This window comes from Myxocyprinus asiaticus, chromosome 13 (assembly GCF_019703515.2).
Source record: "Myxocyprinus asiaticus isolate MX2 ecotype Aquarium Trade chromosome 13, UBuf_Myxa_2, whole genome shotgun sequence".
Lineage (NCBI taxonomy): Eukaryota > Metazoa > Chordata > Actinopteri > Cypriniformes > Catostomidae > Myxocyprinus > Myxocyprinus asiaticus.
Genome location: NC_059356.1, coordinates 21,367,325 through 21,384,655, shown reverse-complemented (window position 1 = coordinate 21,384,655; position 17,331 = coordinate 21,367,325). Strand labels below are relative to the sequence as shown.

The window sequence follows — 17,331 nt, the reverse complement described above, 5'->3', positions numbered from 1 at the left end:
TAACTTAAAGGTGCACTCAGTAATTCTAATCCAATACACTTTTTGTCAAATTCTAAAAATATCTCCTCACAATCTGCTAGCTGTCTGTTCTGTGGGTGGACTGAAAAAAAAAATCTAGTATTTGTACACGGCCTTGGCCCTGTAAATGGGACAAAAACAAAGTGGATAGGACCAATCCACACAACACTACTCCAGCCAATCAGCAACAGGGGGGTGGGGGCAGAGCGAGAGGGAAATTCATTAGAAGAGCGACGGCAAATCTGGCTGATGCAAACTTTCTAACCTCCAAGGAGGACAAATGGCTGAGAAACAGACCAAGAGAAAAAGGTCAGACAAATATAAGCTAAAAAAAAGGATTATGATAAGTCGAGAGCTAGGAGCTGTGTCAACATCGGCGAGGCTTTTCATCGGTGGAGAGACCTCCGAGAGGTAAAAGGCTTGAAGATGGATGCAGAAGTTAGGGGGCGGAGCTTCCAAAGGAGCACTGAAGGGAGGGGTGTGTTTCTTTTGGCAGTTGAGTTTGAATATCAACAGTGTTTCTCAGGAATCATAGAGTGCACCTTTAATACTTGCACTAATAGGCTACATGCATCAACATAAAGTGCACTTCAAACTCATCTAAACATATTCAATATTCGGAAGCTGTACATCATTTTAGAAAGAATAACCTTGCTATTAAAATGCATACGAGAAGGGAAGTTGTGATTAATGCTGCTTGAGTATGCTGCTGTAATAATATGTGGAAATCCCACATGAACACCCCAAGCGCTTTAGTTATTGTTTCATGTCTGTCCGAATTAGCACTGGAAGGGAGTGTGTTTCGGCTCACATGTGGCTCTTTCCCTGGGTGATATCGGTGTAAATTATTAATCATGTATCAATGTGTTACTATAAAGGCATCTTAATGCCATTAATCAAAGCACGTTATTGATGCTCACGATAAGATTACAGCCACGCGAGGAAACAAGAAGAACTTGTGTGCACTTTTTAAATAAACCCTTCACGTGCATTATTGACGTGTATTACCAGTATACAGCACTCATGTCGAGCGATGTCTGCAAACAGTGCCTGTTTTTTTTAAACACCTTTTGACCATTGCTGTTGTAATTGACTGCAAAAAGAAAATATTCCCAGAAAGGAGAAATGCAAGGGGCTTCTCTATCAGCGTTTTGTTTTCTCCACTTGCCATTTTCAACTACACACAACGCTTGCAGAACAGGGATGTCATCAAGTTGACCCACGTGAAACACAGGTGGAGCGTATCCATTTACAGATCCATTCAGGTGCATTAGCAGAGGTTGTAACTGTGCCTGTCTGTTTGACAATTTGTTTTCTTGACCAAAACTTGTGCTCCAGATGCGTCATTAAACTTGAGGTGAACTGACCGCTGTGCCAATGCTTCCCGAACCATGGGTGGCGAACCGTACGGTTAGAACTGTTACACCCCTTGTGTGTGTGGGTGGGTGGTGTGTGTGTGTGTGTGTGTGTGTGTATGTGTATATTTATATATATATATATATATATATATATATATATATATATATATATGTGTATATGTGTGTGTGTGTGTGTATATTTATATATACACTATATTGCCAAAAGTATTCGCTCACCCATCCAAATAATTGAATTCAGGTGTTCCAATCACTTCCATGGCCACAGGTGTATAAAATGAAGCACCTAGGCATGCAGACTGCTTCTACAAACATTTGTGAAAGAATGGGCCGCTCTCAGGAGCTCAGTGAATTCCAGCGTAGTACTGTGATAGGATGCCACCTGTGCAACAAGTCCAGTCATGAAATTTTCTCGCTACTAAATATTCCAAAGTCAACTGTCAGTGGTATTATAACAAAGTGGAAGTGATTGGGAATGACAGCAACTCAGCCACGAAGTGGTAGGCCACGTAAATGACAGAGCGGGGTCAGTGGATGCTGAGGTGCATAGTGCGCAGACGTCGCCAACTTTCTGCAGAGTCGATCACTACAGACCTCCAAAGTTCATGTGGCCTTCAGATTAGCTCAAGAACAGTACGTAGAGAGCTTCATGGAATGGGTTTCCATGGCCGAGCAGCTGCATCCAAGCCATACATCACCAAGTGCAATGCAAAGCGTCGGATGCAGTGGTGTAAAGCACGCCGCCACTGGACTCTAGAGCAGTGGAGACGCGTTCTCTGGAGTGACGAATCACGCTTCTCCATCTGGCAATCTGATGGACGAGTCTGTGTTTGGCGGTTGCCAGGAGAACGGTACTTGTCTGACTGCATTGTGCCAACTGTGAAGTTTGGTGGAGGGGGGATTATGGTGTGGGGTTGTTTTTCAGGAGCTGGGCTTGGCCCCTTAGTTCCAGTGAAAGGAACTCTGAATGCTTCAGCATACCAAGAGATTTTGGACAATTCCATGCTCCCAACTTTGTGGGAACAGTTTGGGGATGGCCCCTTCCTGTTCCAACATGACTGCGCACCAGTGCACAAAGCAAGGTCCATAAAGACATGGATGAGCGAGTTTGGTGTGGAAGAACTTGACTGGCCTGCACAGAGTCCTGACCTCAACCCGATAGAGCACCTTTGGGATGAATTAGAGCGAAGACTGCGAGCCAGGCCTTCTCGTCCAACATCAGTGTCTGACCTCACAAATGCGCTTCTGGAAGAATGGTCAAAAATTCCCATAAACACACTCCTAAACCTTGTGGAAAGCCTTCCCAGAAGAGTTGAAGCTGTTATAGCTGCAAAGGGTGGGCCGACGTCATATTAAACCCTATGGATTAAGAATGGGATGTCACTTAAGTTCATATGCGTCTAAAGGCAGATGAGCGAATACTTTTGGCAATATAGTGTATGTCTGTGTGTGTTATTTATATATATATATATATATATATATATATATATATAAAACACACACACATATACATTAGGGGTGTGTATATATATGTGTGTGTATATATACAGTTGTGTTCAAAAGTTTGCATACCCTTATAGAATTGGTAATATATGTACCATTTTTAAAGAAAACATGAGTGAGCAGGCAAAACACATTTCTTTTATTTCTTATGGGATTCATATTCAACTGTAGGTTATAACAGAATGGCACAATCATAAAACAAAACATGGCAACAAAGAAAAAAATGAAATGACCCCTGTTCAAAAGTCTGCATACCCTTAGTTCTTAATATTGTGTATTGCCCACTTTAGCATCAATGACAGCATGCAGTCTTTTGTAATAGTTGTCTATGAGGCCCCAAATTCTTGCAGGTGGTATAGCTGCCCATTCCTCTTGGCAAAATGCCTCCAGGTCATGCAAAGTCCTTGGTCGTCTTGCATGAACCACACGTTTGAGATCTCCCCAGAGTGGCTCGATAATATTAAGGTCAGGAGACTGTGATGGCCACTCTAGAACCTTCACCTTTTTCTGCTGTAACCACTGGAAGGTCAACTTGGCCTTGTGCTTAGGGTCATTGTCATGCTGGAAAGTCCAAGAGTGTCCCATGCGCAGCTTTCGTGCAGAAAAATCCAAATTGTCTGCCAGTATTTTCTGATAACATGCTGCATTCATCTTGCCATCAATTTTCACAAGATTCCCTGTGCCTTTAGAACTCACACACCCCCAAAACATCAGCGAGCCACCACCATGCTTCACAGTGGGGATGGTATTCTTTTCACTATAGGCCTTGTTGACCCCTCTCCAAACATAGTGCTTATGGTTGTGACCATAAAGCTCTATTTTGGTCTCGTCACTCCAAATTACAGTGTGCCAGAAGCTGTGAGGCGTGTCAAGGTGTTGTCGGGCATATTGTAACCAGGCTTTTTTGCGGCATTGGCGCAGTAAAGGCTTCTTTTTGGCAACTCGACCATGCAGCTCATTTTTGTTCAAATATCGTTGTATTGTGCTCCTTGAAACAACCACACCGTCTTTTTCCAGAACAGCCTGTATTTCTCCTGAGGTTACCTGTGAGTTTTTCTTTGTATCCTGAACAATTCTTCTGGCAGTTGTGGCTGAAATCTTTCTTGGTCTACCTGACCTTGGCTTGGTATCAAGAGATCCCCGAATTTTCCACTTCTTAAGTGATTGAACAGTACTGACTGGCATTTTCAAGGCTTTGGATATCTTTTTATACCCTTTTCCATCTTTATAAAGTTCCTTTTTACAGTTCTTTTCTGCTCCCCATGGCTCAGTATCTAGCCTGCTCAGTGCATCCACATGAGAGCTAACAAAGTCATTGACTATTTATACACAGACTCTAATTGCAATTTAAAAAGCCACAGGTGTGGGAAATTAACCTATAATTGCCATTTAAACCTGTGTGTGTCACCTTGTGTCTGTAACAAGGCCAAACATTCAAGGGTATGTAAACTTTTGATCAGGGCCATTTGGGTGATTTCTGTTATCATTATGATTTAAAAAGGAGCCAAACAACTATGTGATAATAAATGGCTTCATATGATCACTATCCTTAAATAAAAGACAGTTTTTTTGCATGATTGGTCATATTTTCAAAATCAATGTCAATTTCACAATTTCTGCCAGGGTATGCAAACTTTTGAGCACAACTGTGTGTATATGTGTGTGTGTGTGTGTATATTTGTATGTGTTTTTATGTATATATATATTTTTTTATTATTATTTTGGGGTAGAATCTCAGAATGTAAGGTATGTTGTATATCTTGGGTCCTGTGACTTAGGACCATTTCTTTTAAGTTTTTCACAGTTTTAATCACCTTTTTTGCCTTCACTAGTTCACTTCAAATGGTCCTCCAGTGTCACAAATGAATTTTAAAGACAAGTACAAATGTTCCATGTAGCCTTTCAGTTAATGGGGCCTTAAAATCTGCATGCATAATAATTATAAAATAATTAGCAAAATGCAGTCCAGCATGTCACACCGCAGGACATGTCAGCTTCCCAAAAATATTTCTTGTCAACTACCCATATGTCATTAGCAAAATAAAATTGACACTGAAAAAAATACATTGTAGAAATGTATACAACCTCTTTTGGTCTGTCTTAACCGTACAGGCCCAATTCATGTAGACGAGGAACAAGGAGACGAGAGGGTGCGTCACCGCAGCGAGCGTCTACTGTCGGGACGTGTGGAGCGAGAGCAGGAGAAAGTGTTAAGGTAAGATGAGAGTTCATAACTGCTGGAGCAAGCACTCAGAGAAGCCTAGAACTGAGAATAGGTTGTTTAGCTGCAAATTCAATCCTGAATTTTAGGGAGCCATTACCTCAGTAGTGTGAACACTGGAACTATCCCTTTTTTAGTTTTTCTACAGTTTTAGGTCATAATTCATTTCTTAGGTTAACTTGGGTTGCCAAGGGTTTGTGTTTCATTGGCTATATATTTTAACAGTGTGGTGACAGCTGCAAAGATGCTTTATAGGAGACCAGGGCCTTAAATCACATTGACTTTGGTCATTTGTGTGGTAAGCCAGACACTCAGACATGTGGAAAGTATGGCATATCTGAGATATTACTGGTCAAAAAGTACAAAAATTAACTTATGTTTTTTTTTATTTATTTTTTTTTTATTAAAAATTTGTAATTTAAAAAAAAAAAAATTAGGAGCTCCAGCATATCCATACATAAATGTACAATTGCATTTACAGTTATGCATTTGACACAGACACTTTTGTATAAAAGTGACTATTTGCATTTTATTAATGGTATACTATTTACCAGCATGTGAATTCCCTGGGAATCGAACCTATGACCATGCCATTTCTTGCACCATGGTCTAGCAGTTGAGCTACCGGAGCAGAACAGCAGAGTATGAAAGTAGTGCAAAGGGGCCGTGTTTGCCATCCAACACTGCAAAAAAAGTAGAAAAGGAAGCTTTTACAGTTTTCTCCAAAAAGCACAAAATTGAGCTTAGAGGCAAAAAAAAAAAAAAAAAGCGAGCTGGTGATGTATATAATTTTATTTATTTATTTATTTATTTATTTGCACCCTGATGTTCTGTGGAAGCTGGTGATATGGGCAACTGTTGCCATATCACCAGCCATAGGATAGATATGACAGCTTGAATGTGTGGGTCTTTAAAGATATGCTCTTTGTTGCTTGGGCTGAAGCTAGTTTGAAATCTCAGCAGACATTTTAGAGCTGAGTGATAATGTGTGCCAAAAAGGACATTTCTATATTCAAGTAGCCCTAAAAAGGTTTTAGAAGCCTGGATATAAGTCTGTTAATTAAAAGCACCCTTTTATTCAAATAATTTAGGTCTACTTTGTAGCACGGCTTTAGCATATCCAGAAAATTGATTTGTGTTTCTTTGATACTACCATTGGCGAAACGTAACAACATTTTACTCTCATTGGTCACACTCTCAGTGTGGTTTTCTAAGAGTGGATGGATTTATGGCAAAAGGTCTCAGCAAATACGAGCCTATTTTCGATGTGTGGCTCTCATTTCTAGGAACAGAAAACGCCAGTCTTCCCCACTGGGGAAATTGGTGCTTATAAAAGTGACTGGCACTCTCAGCAGGATTCTGCTCTCAGTGTCTGTCCTAAAGTGTAAAGGCAGAATAGAAGTTATAGACTGGTGATTTAGGGTCTCAATCAGCTAAATGGCTGACAGTCCTCCTATTGGACTTGAATAAGGAAGAATTTTGGAACGTAAAAGCATCTGACTTTTTATGACAATTGCCTGATTATACAATGTAGGCATCTGGACATTGAGCACTTGGCAGTCTTTTAAGGAATTTAATATATAGTATATCTATGATGCTACGTTTTGTCAGATAAAGCAATAATCTGGTATTTTGCTGAAAAGATTTTAAATTTATCTCAAAAAGGTCTCAAATCGCTTTTGTCAGCAATGTCCGTCATACGTATTTGTCCAAAAGTTATGATCATATGCAAGGCATATTGCAAGGCATATTAATCATGATGTTTAGACATGTTGAGATTGCCTGCTTTGTTTATTAACAGAAGTGATCAAATCTACTGACTTCCTTGTGAATGGAAAATTTACATTTCCTGTTTTCAAATGTTTTTGAAAGTAAATAATTGTTCATTTATTTCCAGCATTTTTTTTTTCATATATTGGTGTTATATTGAACTTTGGTTGCCATGCTTTCTAGATATTGGCACAGGCCATTGAAAAATCCGTATTGGTTTACCACTAACCTGAATGTCTCTTCTAATTCATAGAGAGAGCAAAGAGTTAGCTGACTATACCCAGTTGCATCCACCAATGGTGTCTGCTAGCGGACTGAACCCCAACCTAATGGTGACTGGAGGGCCGACTCTGGCTGGTGCCGGCCGCTGGCCTGCTGACCCCGCCTCCCACCTGGCCTCCCACCCCTGGCTGCCCCGCCCTGGAGCCCCCTCCATGTGGCTGTCTGGCTCTCCATATGGTACCCACCTTTTCTTGTTTGTGTTATGTAAAACTGATGTGATCTGAGAACTAGTAATTGCCATGCACTTTATTATTTAATGAGAAATAAATGATTGTGGGTCACAATGAGTTTGGAATGTGGTAGAACTGTGTTCAAATCTCCAAAGAGTTTTGGACTCTGAATTATTTCCTCAAGGCAATCTGTTGGCCTGCCAGACGGTTCAAACATTTTGTCTGGGCTGAGTGTTTTAGGCACTCTTAGAAACGATCAGTCTCCCTCTATTACTTTCCGTCCAAGAATAACAGCAAACAGTACGGTCAGTTCACAGCTCTCTGTCGTACAAATTTCTGTCTAGACTTTACTTAAAACAAGAATGTCCCCTAAGAAAATTGCTGCAGTTAAAGTGCTGTGACTCTTGGCTGGAATTCAAGGAGATCCATGCTCCGCACACAGGGGTGAGATTATGGTGGGAATGGTGTTTCTCCTGGGAATTAACTCTTCAGTGTGTGTGCAAAGCTGCCAGAAAGCAGCGCAAATGGGCCAAATATGATGAAGTAAAGGACCCCAGTTAATACAACCAATGCTCTTCCCTCTGTTATGTACAGGACTGGGACCCCCCTCCCTTCATCAGGCCCTGCCTCCAGGATATTCTCCTGCCTTAACGGGCTCCATCCCCCCACCGTACCAGTTTGCTCGAGACCCACAAACCGGACAGCTGGTTGTTGTTCCCACAGAGCATCTGCCGCACTATGGTACATCCCACACGTTGTCCATAATTTCTGCATTTATAATTTTCTGTATTGTCTCGCATGTATGTGGTGAATGTGAGCGTGCTATATTTGAACGTCACATACTTCATATGTGATGCTTCAGTCTTCCACATGTTCTTTCAAAACATATTCACTCTGTTTAAAAATTTTGTGAGTGCCTACTTAAATGGCATTTTAAGAGTCATGGGGATGCTGCCATGTATCGGAATAAAGATACTTGATATGCGATGCTCAAGTCTTCCCCGTTCTCTGAAAAGCTGATATGTTAGAGCGAGGCCCCCCGCTGTGGTCAGCCATGTACCCGTCGGCAGGAAGTTCTCTGCAGCATGCCCATCAGCTGCAGCTCCTGTCCCACCAGCAGCTCCTGCGCCAACAGGAGCTCTACATGATCCAGCACCAGACCGCACAGGTCATGGAACTGCAGAGGAACGCACAGTTAGTGGTATGAGACTTGTCTGTCAATGTTGTTATAATATGGGGAGGTACTCTTGTATTTTTCTCATTTAGTAATGCTTAAGGCCTTTTCACACCAGGTTTGATTTTTTTTTATTATTATTAATTTTTATTATTTTATTTTTTGGAATGAAAAACATGCATGACTACGATTTAAAATAAAACGATGCATCTCTATACCCTCCTTCACATTGAGTCCAAATTATTGTACTGTGATCTGTCGGTTTTATCATTTATTTGAAGAATCTAGGTTTATTTATTTATTTGTAATCCAGTATTTATTGAAACCACAAGCGACCTTTGTCAGGCAATTCAAACATTCAGTTGTGCAAGGGGTGTTTATTTTTTTTATTTTTTTGCTGGAGAAAACCAACTGAAATTACATGTGAATGATGTAAATTTGGCATCAGACCTGGTGTGGAGACTTTTACATAAAAACAAATAAAATAAAATTAAGATGTGTTTAACTATGGATAATTTTTTGCTTGTGCAGGAGAGGCTTAATGCAAGTCACCCGAGGGCAGATTTGGAGGACAAACCAGACAAGAGAGGAACCGAGGGGACCAAAGCCAGTCTGTCCGGCATCCCCGCTCCATCCCTGCACTCACGCAAGCCTCCCTTACGCTCCCCAACCCCCTCCACCTCTTACAGCAAAGTGCTGACTCCCCTGCCTGTCACGCCGCTGCCTTCACCTGTCACTGCACTGAAGTCTGAGGAGAGACGCAAGGTGGAGAAGTCCCTTTCTCAGCAGACCTACTCGCACCAGTTATCTCCTGCTCCACACCCAGTCAGCTCTGCTTCTGCCTCACCCCATCCTACCTCCCCCATCCGGCCTAAAGAGGAGACTGTGGAAGTGCCTGAGAAAGAATCACTTAGTCTACAGAAGCAAGCATCTTCTCCCTTCCCATCCATGTACCCTGGTAAGTGGGAAGCATCTTCTTTCTCAAAATAAATGTCCAGGTTTGAGCCTGCTTTTAAGGAATGGTTCACCCAAAAAAAATCTACTCATGTCGTTCCAAACATCTATGTCTGTCTGTCTCTGTCCTCTGTGGGGGAAAAAAAAAAAAAAGGAAAAAGTTTGAACACTGTTCTGGTTGCTGTTTTCCATGCAATTATGATGAATGGGGATTGGACAAAAAAGCACCATAAAAGTAATCCATAGCACTCATGTGCTATATTTCAAGTCCCCTGAAGCTATACAATAGCATTTTTTGAGGAAGAGACAAATTTATGCTGTGAGTCTTTAAAATTTCTCCTTTTATGTTCCACGGAAGAAAGTCATACAGGTTTGAAACATCATGAGGGTGAGTAAATGATGATGAGTTTCTATTTTTGTGTAAAATAATTCCTGTAATTGCTGCATCTATGGATTTGCATGGTCACATAATGTAATTAGAGTTTATTTGCAAATTGTACAATAAATTAGAAAGATACTAATCAAAAAATGAAAGGAAAGCCGTTCAATCACACATTTTTTTAAGGAAATATGTTTGGGCGGGGACCAAGAATCCACACAGGACAGTAATCAAAGGCAGTGCACTATTCTTCATGTCAGAATGTGCAGGGTAGTGCAGTCTTAATGAGCAGTCTGCAAATATCCTCACATATGGGATTACCAGCTGCCACTTCACTGGAATGGAAACTTCTTATGATAGCAGCCCTTTTGTACCCATATCCCCTGGCGGTTTCCCTTTAAAAATGTTCAATGCTCAGAATAAATAGATTTTCTGCTCATGGTGCATTCTGAATGTATGAGTATGCACGAGCGTGTTGCTCTATGTGTATATAAGGGCTTTTGGGATGCTTGTGCTGAGGCCATTTGGTTCATGAAAGTTTCATAAAGGCCCTGTGCTGAAGAACGTGTGGGGTGATTAATCACATTGTCACTCTGTCACAGGGATCTAAAGCCCCTCTACTAATTGCATAAGCACCCCAAGCCCCTCAAACTGCTCTTGCTTCTGTTTCCTTGGCAGAAATTCCTCCCGGCTACCCGTACCAATCCATAACGGCTCCGTTCGGTAGCCATTACCCATACCTCCTCCAACCGGCTGCTGCCGCAGATGCTGACGGCCTGGCACCAGATGTGCCATTGCCGGCGGAGACCTCAAAGCACTTGGAAAGCGCTGCAGATGTCAAACCCCGGCACTTGTGTTCTCCAGTGGTGGTGGAACCACTGCAGGCTTCCAGAGATCCAGAGTCCATGGAGGAGAGCAGCCCACAATTGAAAAAAGAGCCAAGCTTGGAGGAAAACAAAGACACTCTGACACAGGATGTCCTGAGGCCCCTCCACTCGGTCAGCGGTGCTGCATCGATTACGCCCCAAGACTCTAGCACCACTATAGAGGCTGAGGCCCACCCTAGATCCACAGCTACACCTGAGAATGAAGAAAACCAGGATGGAAAAGAGGCCATCAAAGTCGAAGTGTCCTCCTCAAGCCATCCAGGGTTGTACAACACATCAAGAACAGACTCTGAAAGAATCACCACAGCAGAAGCTGCAGAAAGCTCAGTCGGTCTTGAAGACCAAGCCTACAAACCCTCATCGAGTCACACCGATGTGTCTTGTGACGTCCAGCTAGAATACCCACCCTTAGATCTTTCTGATAGACTAAAACCGGTAGAGCTCCAGGAGCCTGCCCCTGATGCTCTAGACCTGGTGTTCAAACATGACGATCTATTCCTCCCTTACAACAGTCCTCCTCACCTTCAGCCCTCTTCCGCACCAGTGCCCATCCTACCTGAAGACCCCATGGCGGGAATGATCGCCCTGGTCACGGCCAGCGAGCTCCCGCAGGCTGGAGCCGTGTCCATCCTCACAGAGGCGTGTAGCTCTAGATCTGAACTCTGCCTGGGCGTCAGTTCCCTAGAGTCCACTGCTCTGGAGGGCATGGCCCTGCTCAGTCAGATTGCAGAGCTGGAGATACAGAGGCAACCCAGAGATAACACACAGGGTGAGTCTAATTTCAGTTACAGGATGGGATATGGAAAGATGAAGGAAATGAGTTGTGATCTAGTGTATTCCAGCAGTGTGGGGTGGTTTAGGATAGATATAAGCTCCGTTTCAAAACCTGACTACTGCCTACATAGGCAGCGGCCTTCTAAGGCAGTATCCTAATGGTCATGGAAACTCATGCATGACTAGTTTGGAGCAGTCTGTATAGGCAGCAACTTTACGTGCCATACAAATAGCGCTCCTAACTTGAATAACACAAGAGTCTCGACTCGACTGTTTTAAATAGAGCTTTCCATTAAACTGTTACGATACTCTTATAAGCATAAAAATATATAGCGTACAAATAATGGGTAAAATAGTCAGTTTAATTATTTTAAACTATTTTATCAATGCTTTTCATTATTTAATAAATTAGAGGTACGTTTATAACCAACATCTCTCTTCCTTTGTCTGCAGTCTTTTAAGCATACACTACTGTTCAAAAGTTTGGGGTCACTTGCCTGAAATGTTTCTCGTGATCTTAAAAACCTTTTGATCTGAAGGCGTATGCTTAAATGTTTGAAATTAGTTTTGTTGACAAAAATATAATTGTGCCAACATATTTATTTAATTACAAAACTAACATTTTATAAAAAATTAAAAAACGTTTTTGAAATGGATGACTCGGACCGAATAATAAAGAAAAGCAGCCACTAAGTGCCTCTGTAGGCAGCTCACTATGTTTTGGAGCAGAGAAATAAAAAAATTTCACAAGCGTGTTGTAATGTAAAAATGTTGAGTGCAAGACTTCAGCTCTACTGAGTATCTCCACCGGAATGATGAATGGTGTGCCAGCGCTGCTTGTTGTTTCTATCACCTAGAATATATTATGCAGAGCATAAGTACATTAAAGAAGAAATAAATGCACAGCTATCTGGTCTTTTTCCCACATAATGTGTCAAATCCATTAAGGCGCTCTGACACAAAAACGCCCATATTTACGGATGTATTGGAGAAAATTGGGCTACCCTGTGCTGCCTGAAGATAATTAATGTTGGTATCGATCATGTGTTTGTGTGCAGGCGTAATGCTCTGTGGGCTGGAGAGTCTGCTGGAAGCTGGCAGGCAGGTCCTTCTGGAGGCCATTGAATGTCAACCTGAGGTTATCATCTGCCTCCCACGAGAGCTCAATCCTAACAAGAAATACAGCTGGAGACAGAAGAAAGATGAACCTGTATGCATGCCTTTTTCTGACTCATTTCCTCTCCCTCTTTTAAACCTTTGCGTTAGAGGTTAAGCTCTCTGTTGTTGCATTGAATTTGCATGTTTTTTGCATGCTGAATAATAATTCTAATGAGTTTCTAGTTTGAAATATGTTTACATTCTAGTAGTGTTTTAAGGATAGGGTAGTACTTATATTATCCCCTTGGGGAAATTTAGTAATTTTTTTATTATTGAGAATAAATGTAAAATCCTAACTATGTTCAAATGTTCATGTTAAACAATGTTTAAAATTCTACTTGTGTTAGACTTTTTACATTTAGAAATCTTTTCAATTTTGACTGCGTTAGAATTTGCAGTGGTTGCAATTCTAGCTTTGTTAGAATTTTTATGTTTAACAGTGTTTACATATTCTAGCTATGTACAAATTTTTATGTTCGGCAGTGTATCCAAATTCTGGCCATGTTTGAATTGTAAAGCAATGTTTAAAATTCTGGTTGTTAGAATTTGTACATTTTAGCAATGTTAACAAATTCTAGCTATATTAGAATTTTAATATTTTGCTGTATTAACAAATTCTTGCTATGTTTGAATTTATACTTTTGCAGTGTTTAAAAATTCTAGCTGCTCAAATGTTTAAATGTAAACAATACAAAAAAAAAAGTTGGAATTCTTACGTTAAGCAATTTAAAATTTTAGCTACGTTAGACTTTAAGCAGCGTTTACAAATCCTAACTGATAGAATTTTACTTTGGTTACAAATTCTATAGTTTCACGTTTATCAGTGTTTACAAATTCTAGCCTGTGTTTGAATGGTTAGTTTCAGCAGATAAGTTGTTAGTTTTTTTACATAGCAGTTTTTACAAATTGAAGCATTGTTTGCCATTGTGCACAGGGATTTTGGCAAAGCCAATCCAGTCTAAGCTATATATCACAGCAAGCTTTTGTGGAATAGTATATTAAGCTTTCTAATACTTAAACACTGGGGTGCTTGGTCACCTGATCTAACCCTGATGACTAACCCACAGCCCCTATTTCAGCTGCTGACTAAACTGGCTAGGAGTCAAAGCTTAGGTAATCTTGTTCTCTCTTTTTTTAGATGTTCTCCAGGTCTTCTTTGAAGGGAATGGATGCTGTGGAAGTGGACTACCGCGTGAAACTCACCAAGCTGCAGCAGCGTTACAAGGAAAAGCAACGAGAGCTGGGCAAACTGCAGAGACGGAGAGATAAAGAGTGAGTCTCCCAATTTCTTTACCCTATCTCCCTTTATGCCAGTGCTTCTCAACTGGTTTTGCTTTTGGACCCAGATTTTAATTGAACATCAAGTGTCAACCTAACACGTTAACGGATTTGATTAAGTAAACAAAAAAAAGTCCTTAAAATTGCTTTTTTTTTTTTTATATTACCATGAACTGCATAGGGCCAACAATATTTGAAAATATTTACATGACAAGTTAAATATGAAAATTAAATGCATAAATGACAGCAGAAGGGTGATTGATCAGCCTAACACATGAACAAACACTGGCTCAAATATTGTATTGGTATTAGATATATTACCAAGTGACCAGTGAATTGAATATCCTATGAGTTTCATAGGATACACAGCCTTTAAGATCAACAATAAATGATATGGGAACCATTTTGTCTTCCCTTTTAAAAGTTCATAAGCCTATTTATTTTGCTCTCTTTACCGTGCTCGATTATATGGTTAGTTGCATTTTAATATTTCCATTTAGCATTGTATTTTCCCTCTGTCCGTTTACTCCAGTAATATCAGCCTCTTTGATTCCCACTAAATATCAAGCAATCTGTCATTTATGATCCCTGTGATTTATAGAGAGAAACGTCAGCAGCATCAACAGCTCCAGCAGGAGAGGAACAGGAGTTTGGCCCGCAGGGGCCCGGGACGTCCCCGAAAAAGGAAACACGGCTTGTGCGCACTCTCTCCACCCTCTGGCAAGCTGGACTCGAAGTGTGCAAAGTGAGTGTGTAGCTCAGGCCCGATAGAGCCCAGCTGTGCTCCACAAAGCCTCGCCCTGAAGCTGAAGGCTGTGTTGTTTTGCAGGTTGGGTAGAAGTGTGCTGTACTCTGAGGACTCTGAGAGTGGTGAGGTGCTGAGGAAGCGCTTTCGGCCCTTTAGTAGAAATGGGGAGGAAGAGGAAGATAGCAGTGCTCTGAGATTGAAGAAGAAGAAAAAGAGCTGGAGTGAGCAAGAGGCATCTTCAAGCTACTCTCACGAGGTAGGTCTCTTGCTATACTGGAATTCTTCAAAGCATTTCTAGCTCCTATATTTCTAACAATTGGGTTTTTGATGAGCAAACCTTTTGTATACAGTCAGAGCTGTGGTGCAGTAGTAAGCGCACATGCTCCAGACACATTGAGCTGTGGCGCTCATCCGGGTGATGCAGGTTCAAGTCTGGCCCACACAGTGTTCTCATGCAAAAAGTCTGTATAATAGAGGCAAATGCCTAAATCAGGGTTCCCGTGGTCCTGAAAATATCAGGAAATTTTAAAATGGTAAATTTCAAGCTGGGAAAATTTATGGAAATGTATTAAATCTTAAAAGTTGTGCCCAGTTTTAAAATATTTAATTAATACAAATTGCTCTTTTCAACTGGGAGAGTCTTGGAAATTCATTGGTCAAAAGTTGTGAGAACCCTGCCCAAAATGTGCTCCCATTCTGTCGATGCATTTGTAATTGACAGGACTCCTAAATGTAGCATTGTGCTCTTTTAACAGTTGACTAAAATGGGCATGAAGAAGAGCCGAGTGAGCGAGCAGGAGCAGTTGGCATCCAAACTTGACAAGGCCTTGTCTCTCACTAAGCTGGTTAAACTTGGCAAGCCCTCTTGTAAGTTTGCGGACGGTTCCTCAGGGAAGTCCAGGGTGAGCTCTGGAAGCAGGATCCCCTCGCTCACTGACATAGACTTGAGAGTCAAGACTGGGAAGTCAAGCCTGTCGAAAAATTTCGACATCTTTCACAAGTCCTCCAAAGGAGGTAAAAGTAAAATTGCCACCAAAACCAAGTCTTCAGATCCATGCCTTAAGGGGAAATGCCAGCGGAAAGTACCTTATTCTCCACTGAGGTCAGAAATCAGCAGCTATTCTAACAGTAAGTCAAAAATTTGTAGTTTCAGTTCTGACTTCTGTGAATGTGTGCCAAGGAATTTTTGTTTGTGCTGATGCACTTAAAACAGGGACTTTTTTGCTAAATATATTTGTGCTGTTTTTCGAAAGCATTATGACCTTGGTGATGGTGTACCGCTGTCTATTTTTTTTTTTTTATACTAGTGCTGTGGTGCTGCATATGTAAAAGAGGTTGGCCAATAGTGGGTTTTGCTGATACCGATAACGAAGATGGTGGAAAAGGCCGATAACCCATTAATTGGCTGATAGTTTTACAAATCTGTTTAGAGAATGTTAAAACAAATTATTATTCTTACTATGATGGGCACAGACATGCTACAAGAGTCCAAAATGAATAAAATCCCAGATGCAGTTTATTGTTCAACCAAAATCCCAGTTATAACCAGAAAAATAAAGGTTTGGTGCATAGTGGAAATGGAGACTTGGCTGTTACAATGCTCTATATGAAAACATTTACAAAGCCTATATATTCATCAGATGTTTCACCAGAGAAGGTTTAATGAAAAACAAGGTTTATTATTATTCATAAGATATGAAGTTGGAGACTAGTTGCGTAGATTTGTGCAGAGAACGGATAGTTACAAAAAGCAACTATTGGCATTGATTAATCGGTAAAACGGATATATCGGTCCACCTCTAATGTGAAAACAAATTTTTGTTTAAAAAAAGGTTTAAATTAGATGTGGATTTGACATCCTGCAGAGTGGCTTGCAATACTAAAATCATTGTACAGCAATGATTACATCTCTTAAATAGTATTTTGCTAGTTTATAATTGTCATGCATGCAGCTTTTATGACCTCAGATTATTTGAGAAACTACATGGAATATTTGTACATTTAAAAGGACCACAGGGGGCCTGGGTAGCTCAGTGAGTATTGACGCTGACTACCACCCCTGGAGTCATGAGTTCGAATCCAGGGTGTGCTGAGTGACTCCAGCCAGGTCTCCTAAGCAACCAAATTGGCCTGGTTGCTAGGGAGGTTAGAGTCACATGGGGTAACCTCCTCGTGGTCGCGATTTAAGTGGTTCTCGCTCTCAATGGGGCGCATGGTAATTTGTGCATGGATCGCAGAGTTTAGCATGAGCCTCCACATGCTGTGAGTCTCCGCGTGTCATGCACAACGGGCCACGTGATAAGATGCGCGGATTGACGGTCTCAGAAGTGGAGGCAACTGAGACTTGTCCTCCGCCACCCGGATTGAGGTGAGTAACCGCGCCACCACGAGGACCTACTAAGTAGTGGGAACTGGGCATTCCAACATTGGGAGAAAAGGGGATAAAAAAAAGGACCACAGGATCATTTCAAATAAGCTTGTGAAATAAAAAGGGTGATTTAAAGTGGTGAAAATTTTATCTAAATCTAAAATCTTGATGTTGATTTAAAAAAAAATAAAAATCCATGAACATGTTTTGCATCAACTACCCAAGTGAAATTGTTCCTCAGGTTTGAGTTCAATACTTTTAAACTCGTAGA

The 17,331-nt window shown here is 41.1% G+C and overlaps 1 protein-coding gene across 3 annotated transcripts in view; it reads left to right on the top strand.

Annotated features, from left to right (window-relative positions):
* Nucleotides 1–17,331, top strand: part of LOC127450156 (trinucleotide repeat-containing gene 18 protein-like) — a 97,425-nt gene that overhangs the window by 47,282 nt on the left and 32,812 nt on the right. For all 3 annotated transcript variants that reach the window (XM_051714001.1, XM_051713999.1, XM_051714000.1), the window contains exons 6-16: nucleotides 5,010–5,112; nucleotides 7,142–7,347; nucleotides 7,935–8,081; nucleotides 8,357–8,541; nucleotides 9,046–9,472; nucleotides 10,526–11,503; nucleotides 12,567–12,718; nucleotides 13,805–13,938; nucleotides 14,546–14,689; nucleotides 14,774–14,948; nucleotides 15,448–15,820. In XM_051714001.1, coding sequence (XP_051569961.1) covers nucleotides 5,010–5,112; nucleotides 7,142–7,347; nucleotides 7,935–8,081; nucleotides 8,357–8,541; nucleotides 9,046–9,472; nucleotides 10,526–11,503; nucleotides 12,567–12,718; nucleotides 13,805–13,938; nucleotides 14,546–14,689; nucleotides 14,774–14,948; nucleotides 15,448–15,820 — 3,024 coding nt within the window. The remainder of the gene's footprint in view (nucleotides 1–5,009; nucleotides 5,113–7,141; nucleotides 7,348–7,934; nucleotides 8,082–8,356; nucleotides 8,542–9,045; nucleotides 9,473–10,525; nucleotides 11,504–12,566; nucleotides 12,719–13,804; nucleotides 13,939–14,545; nucleotides 14,690–14,773; nucleotides 14,949–15,447; nucleotides 15,821–17,331) is intronic.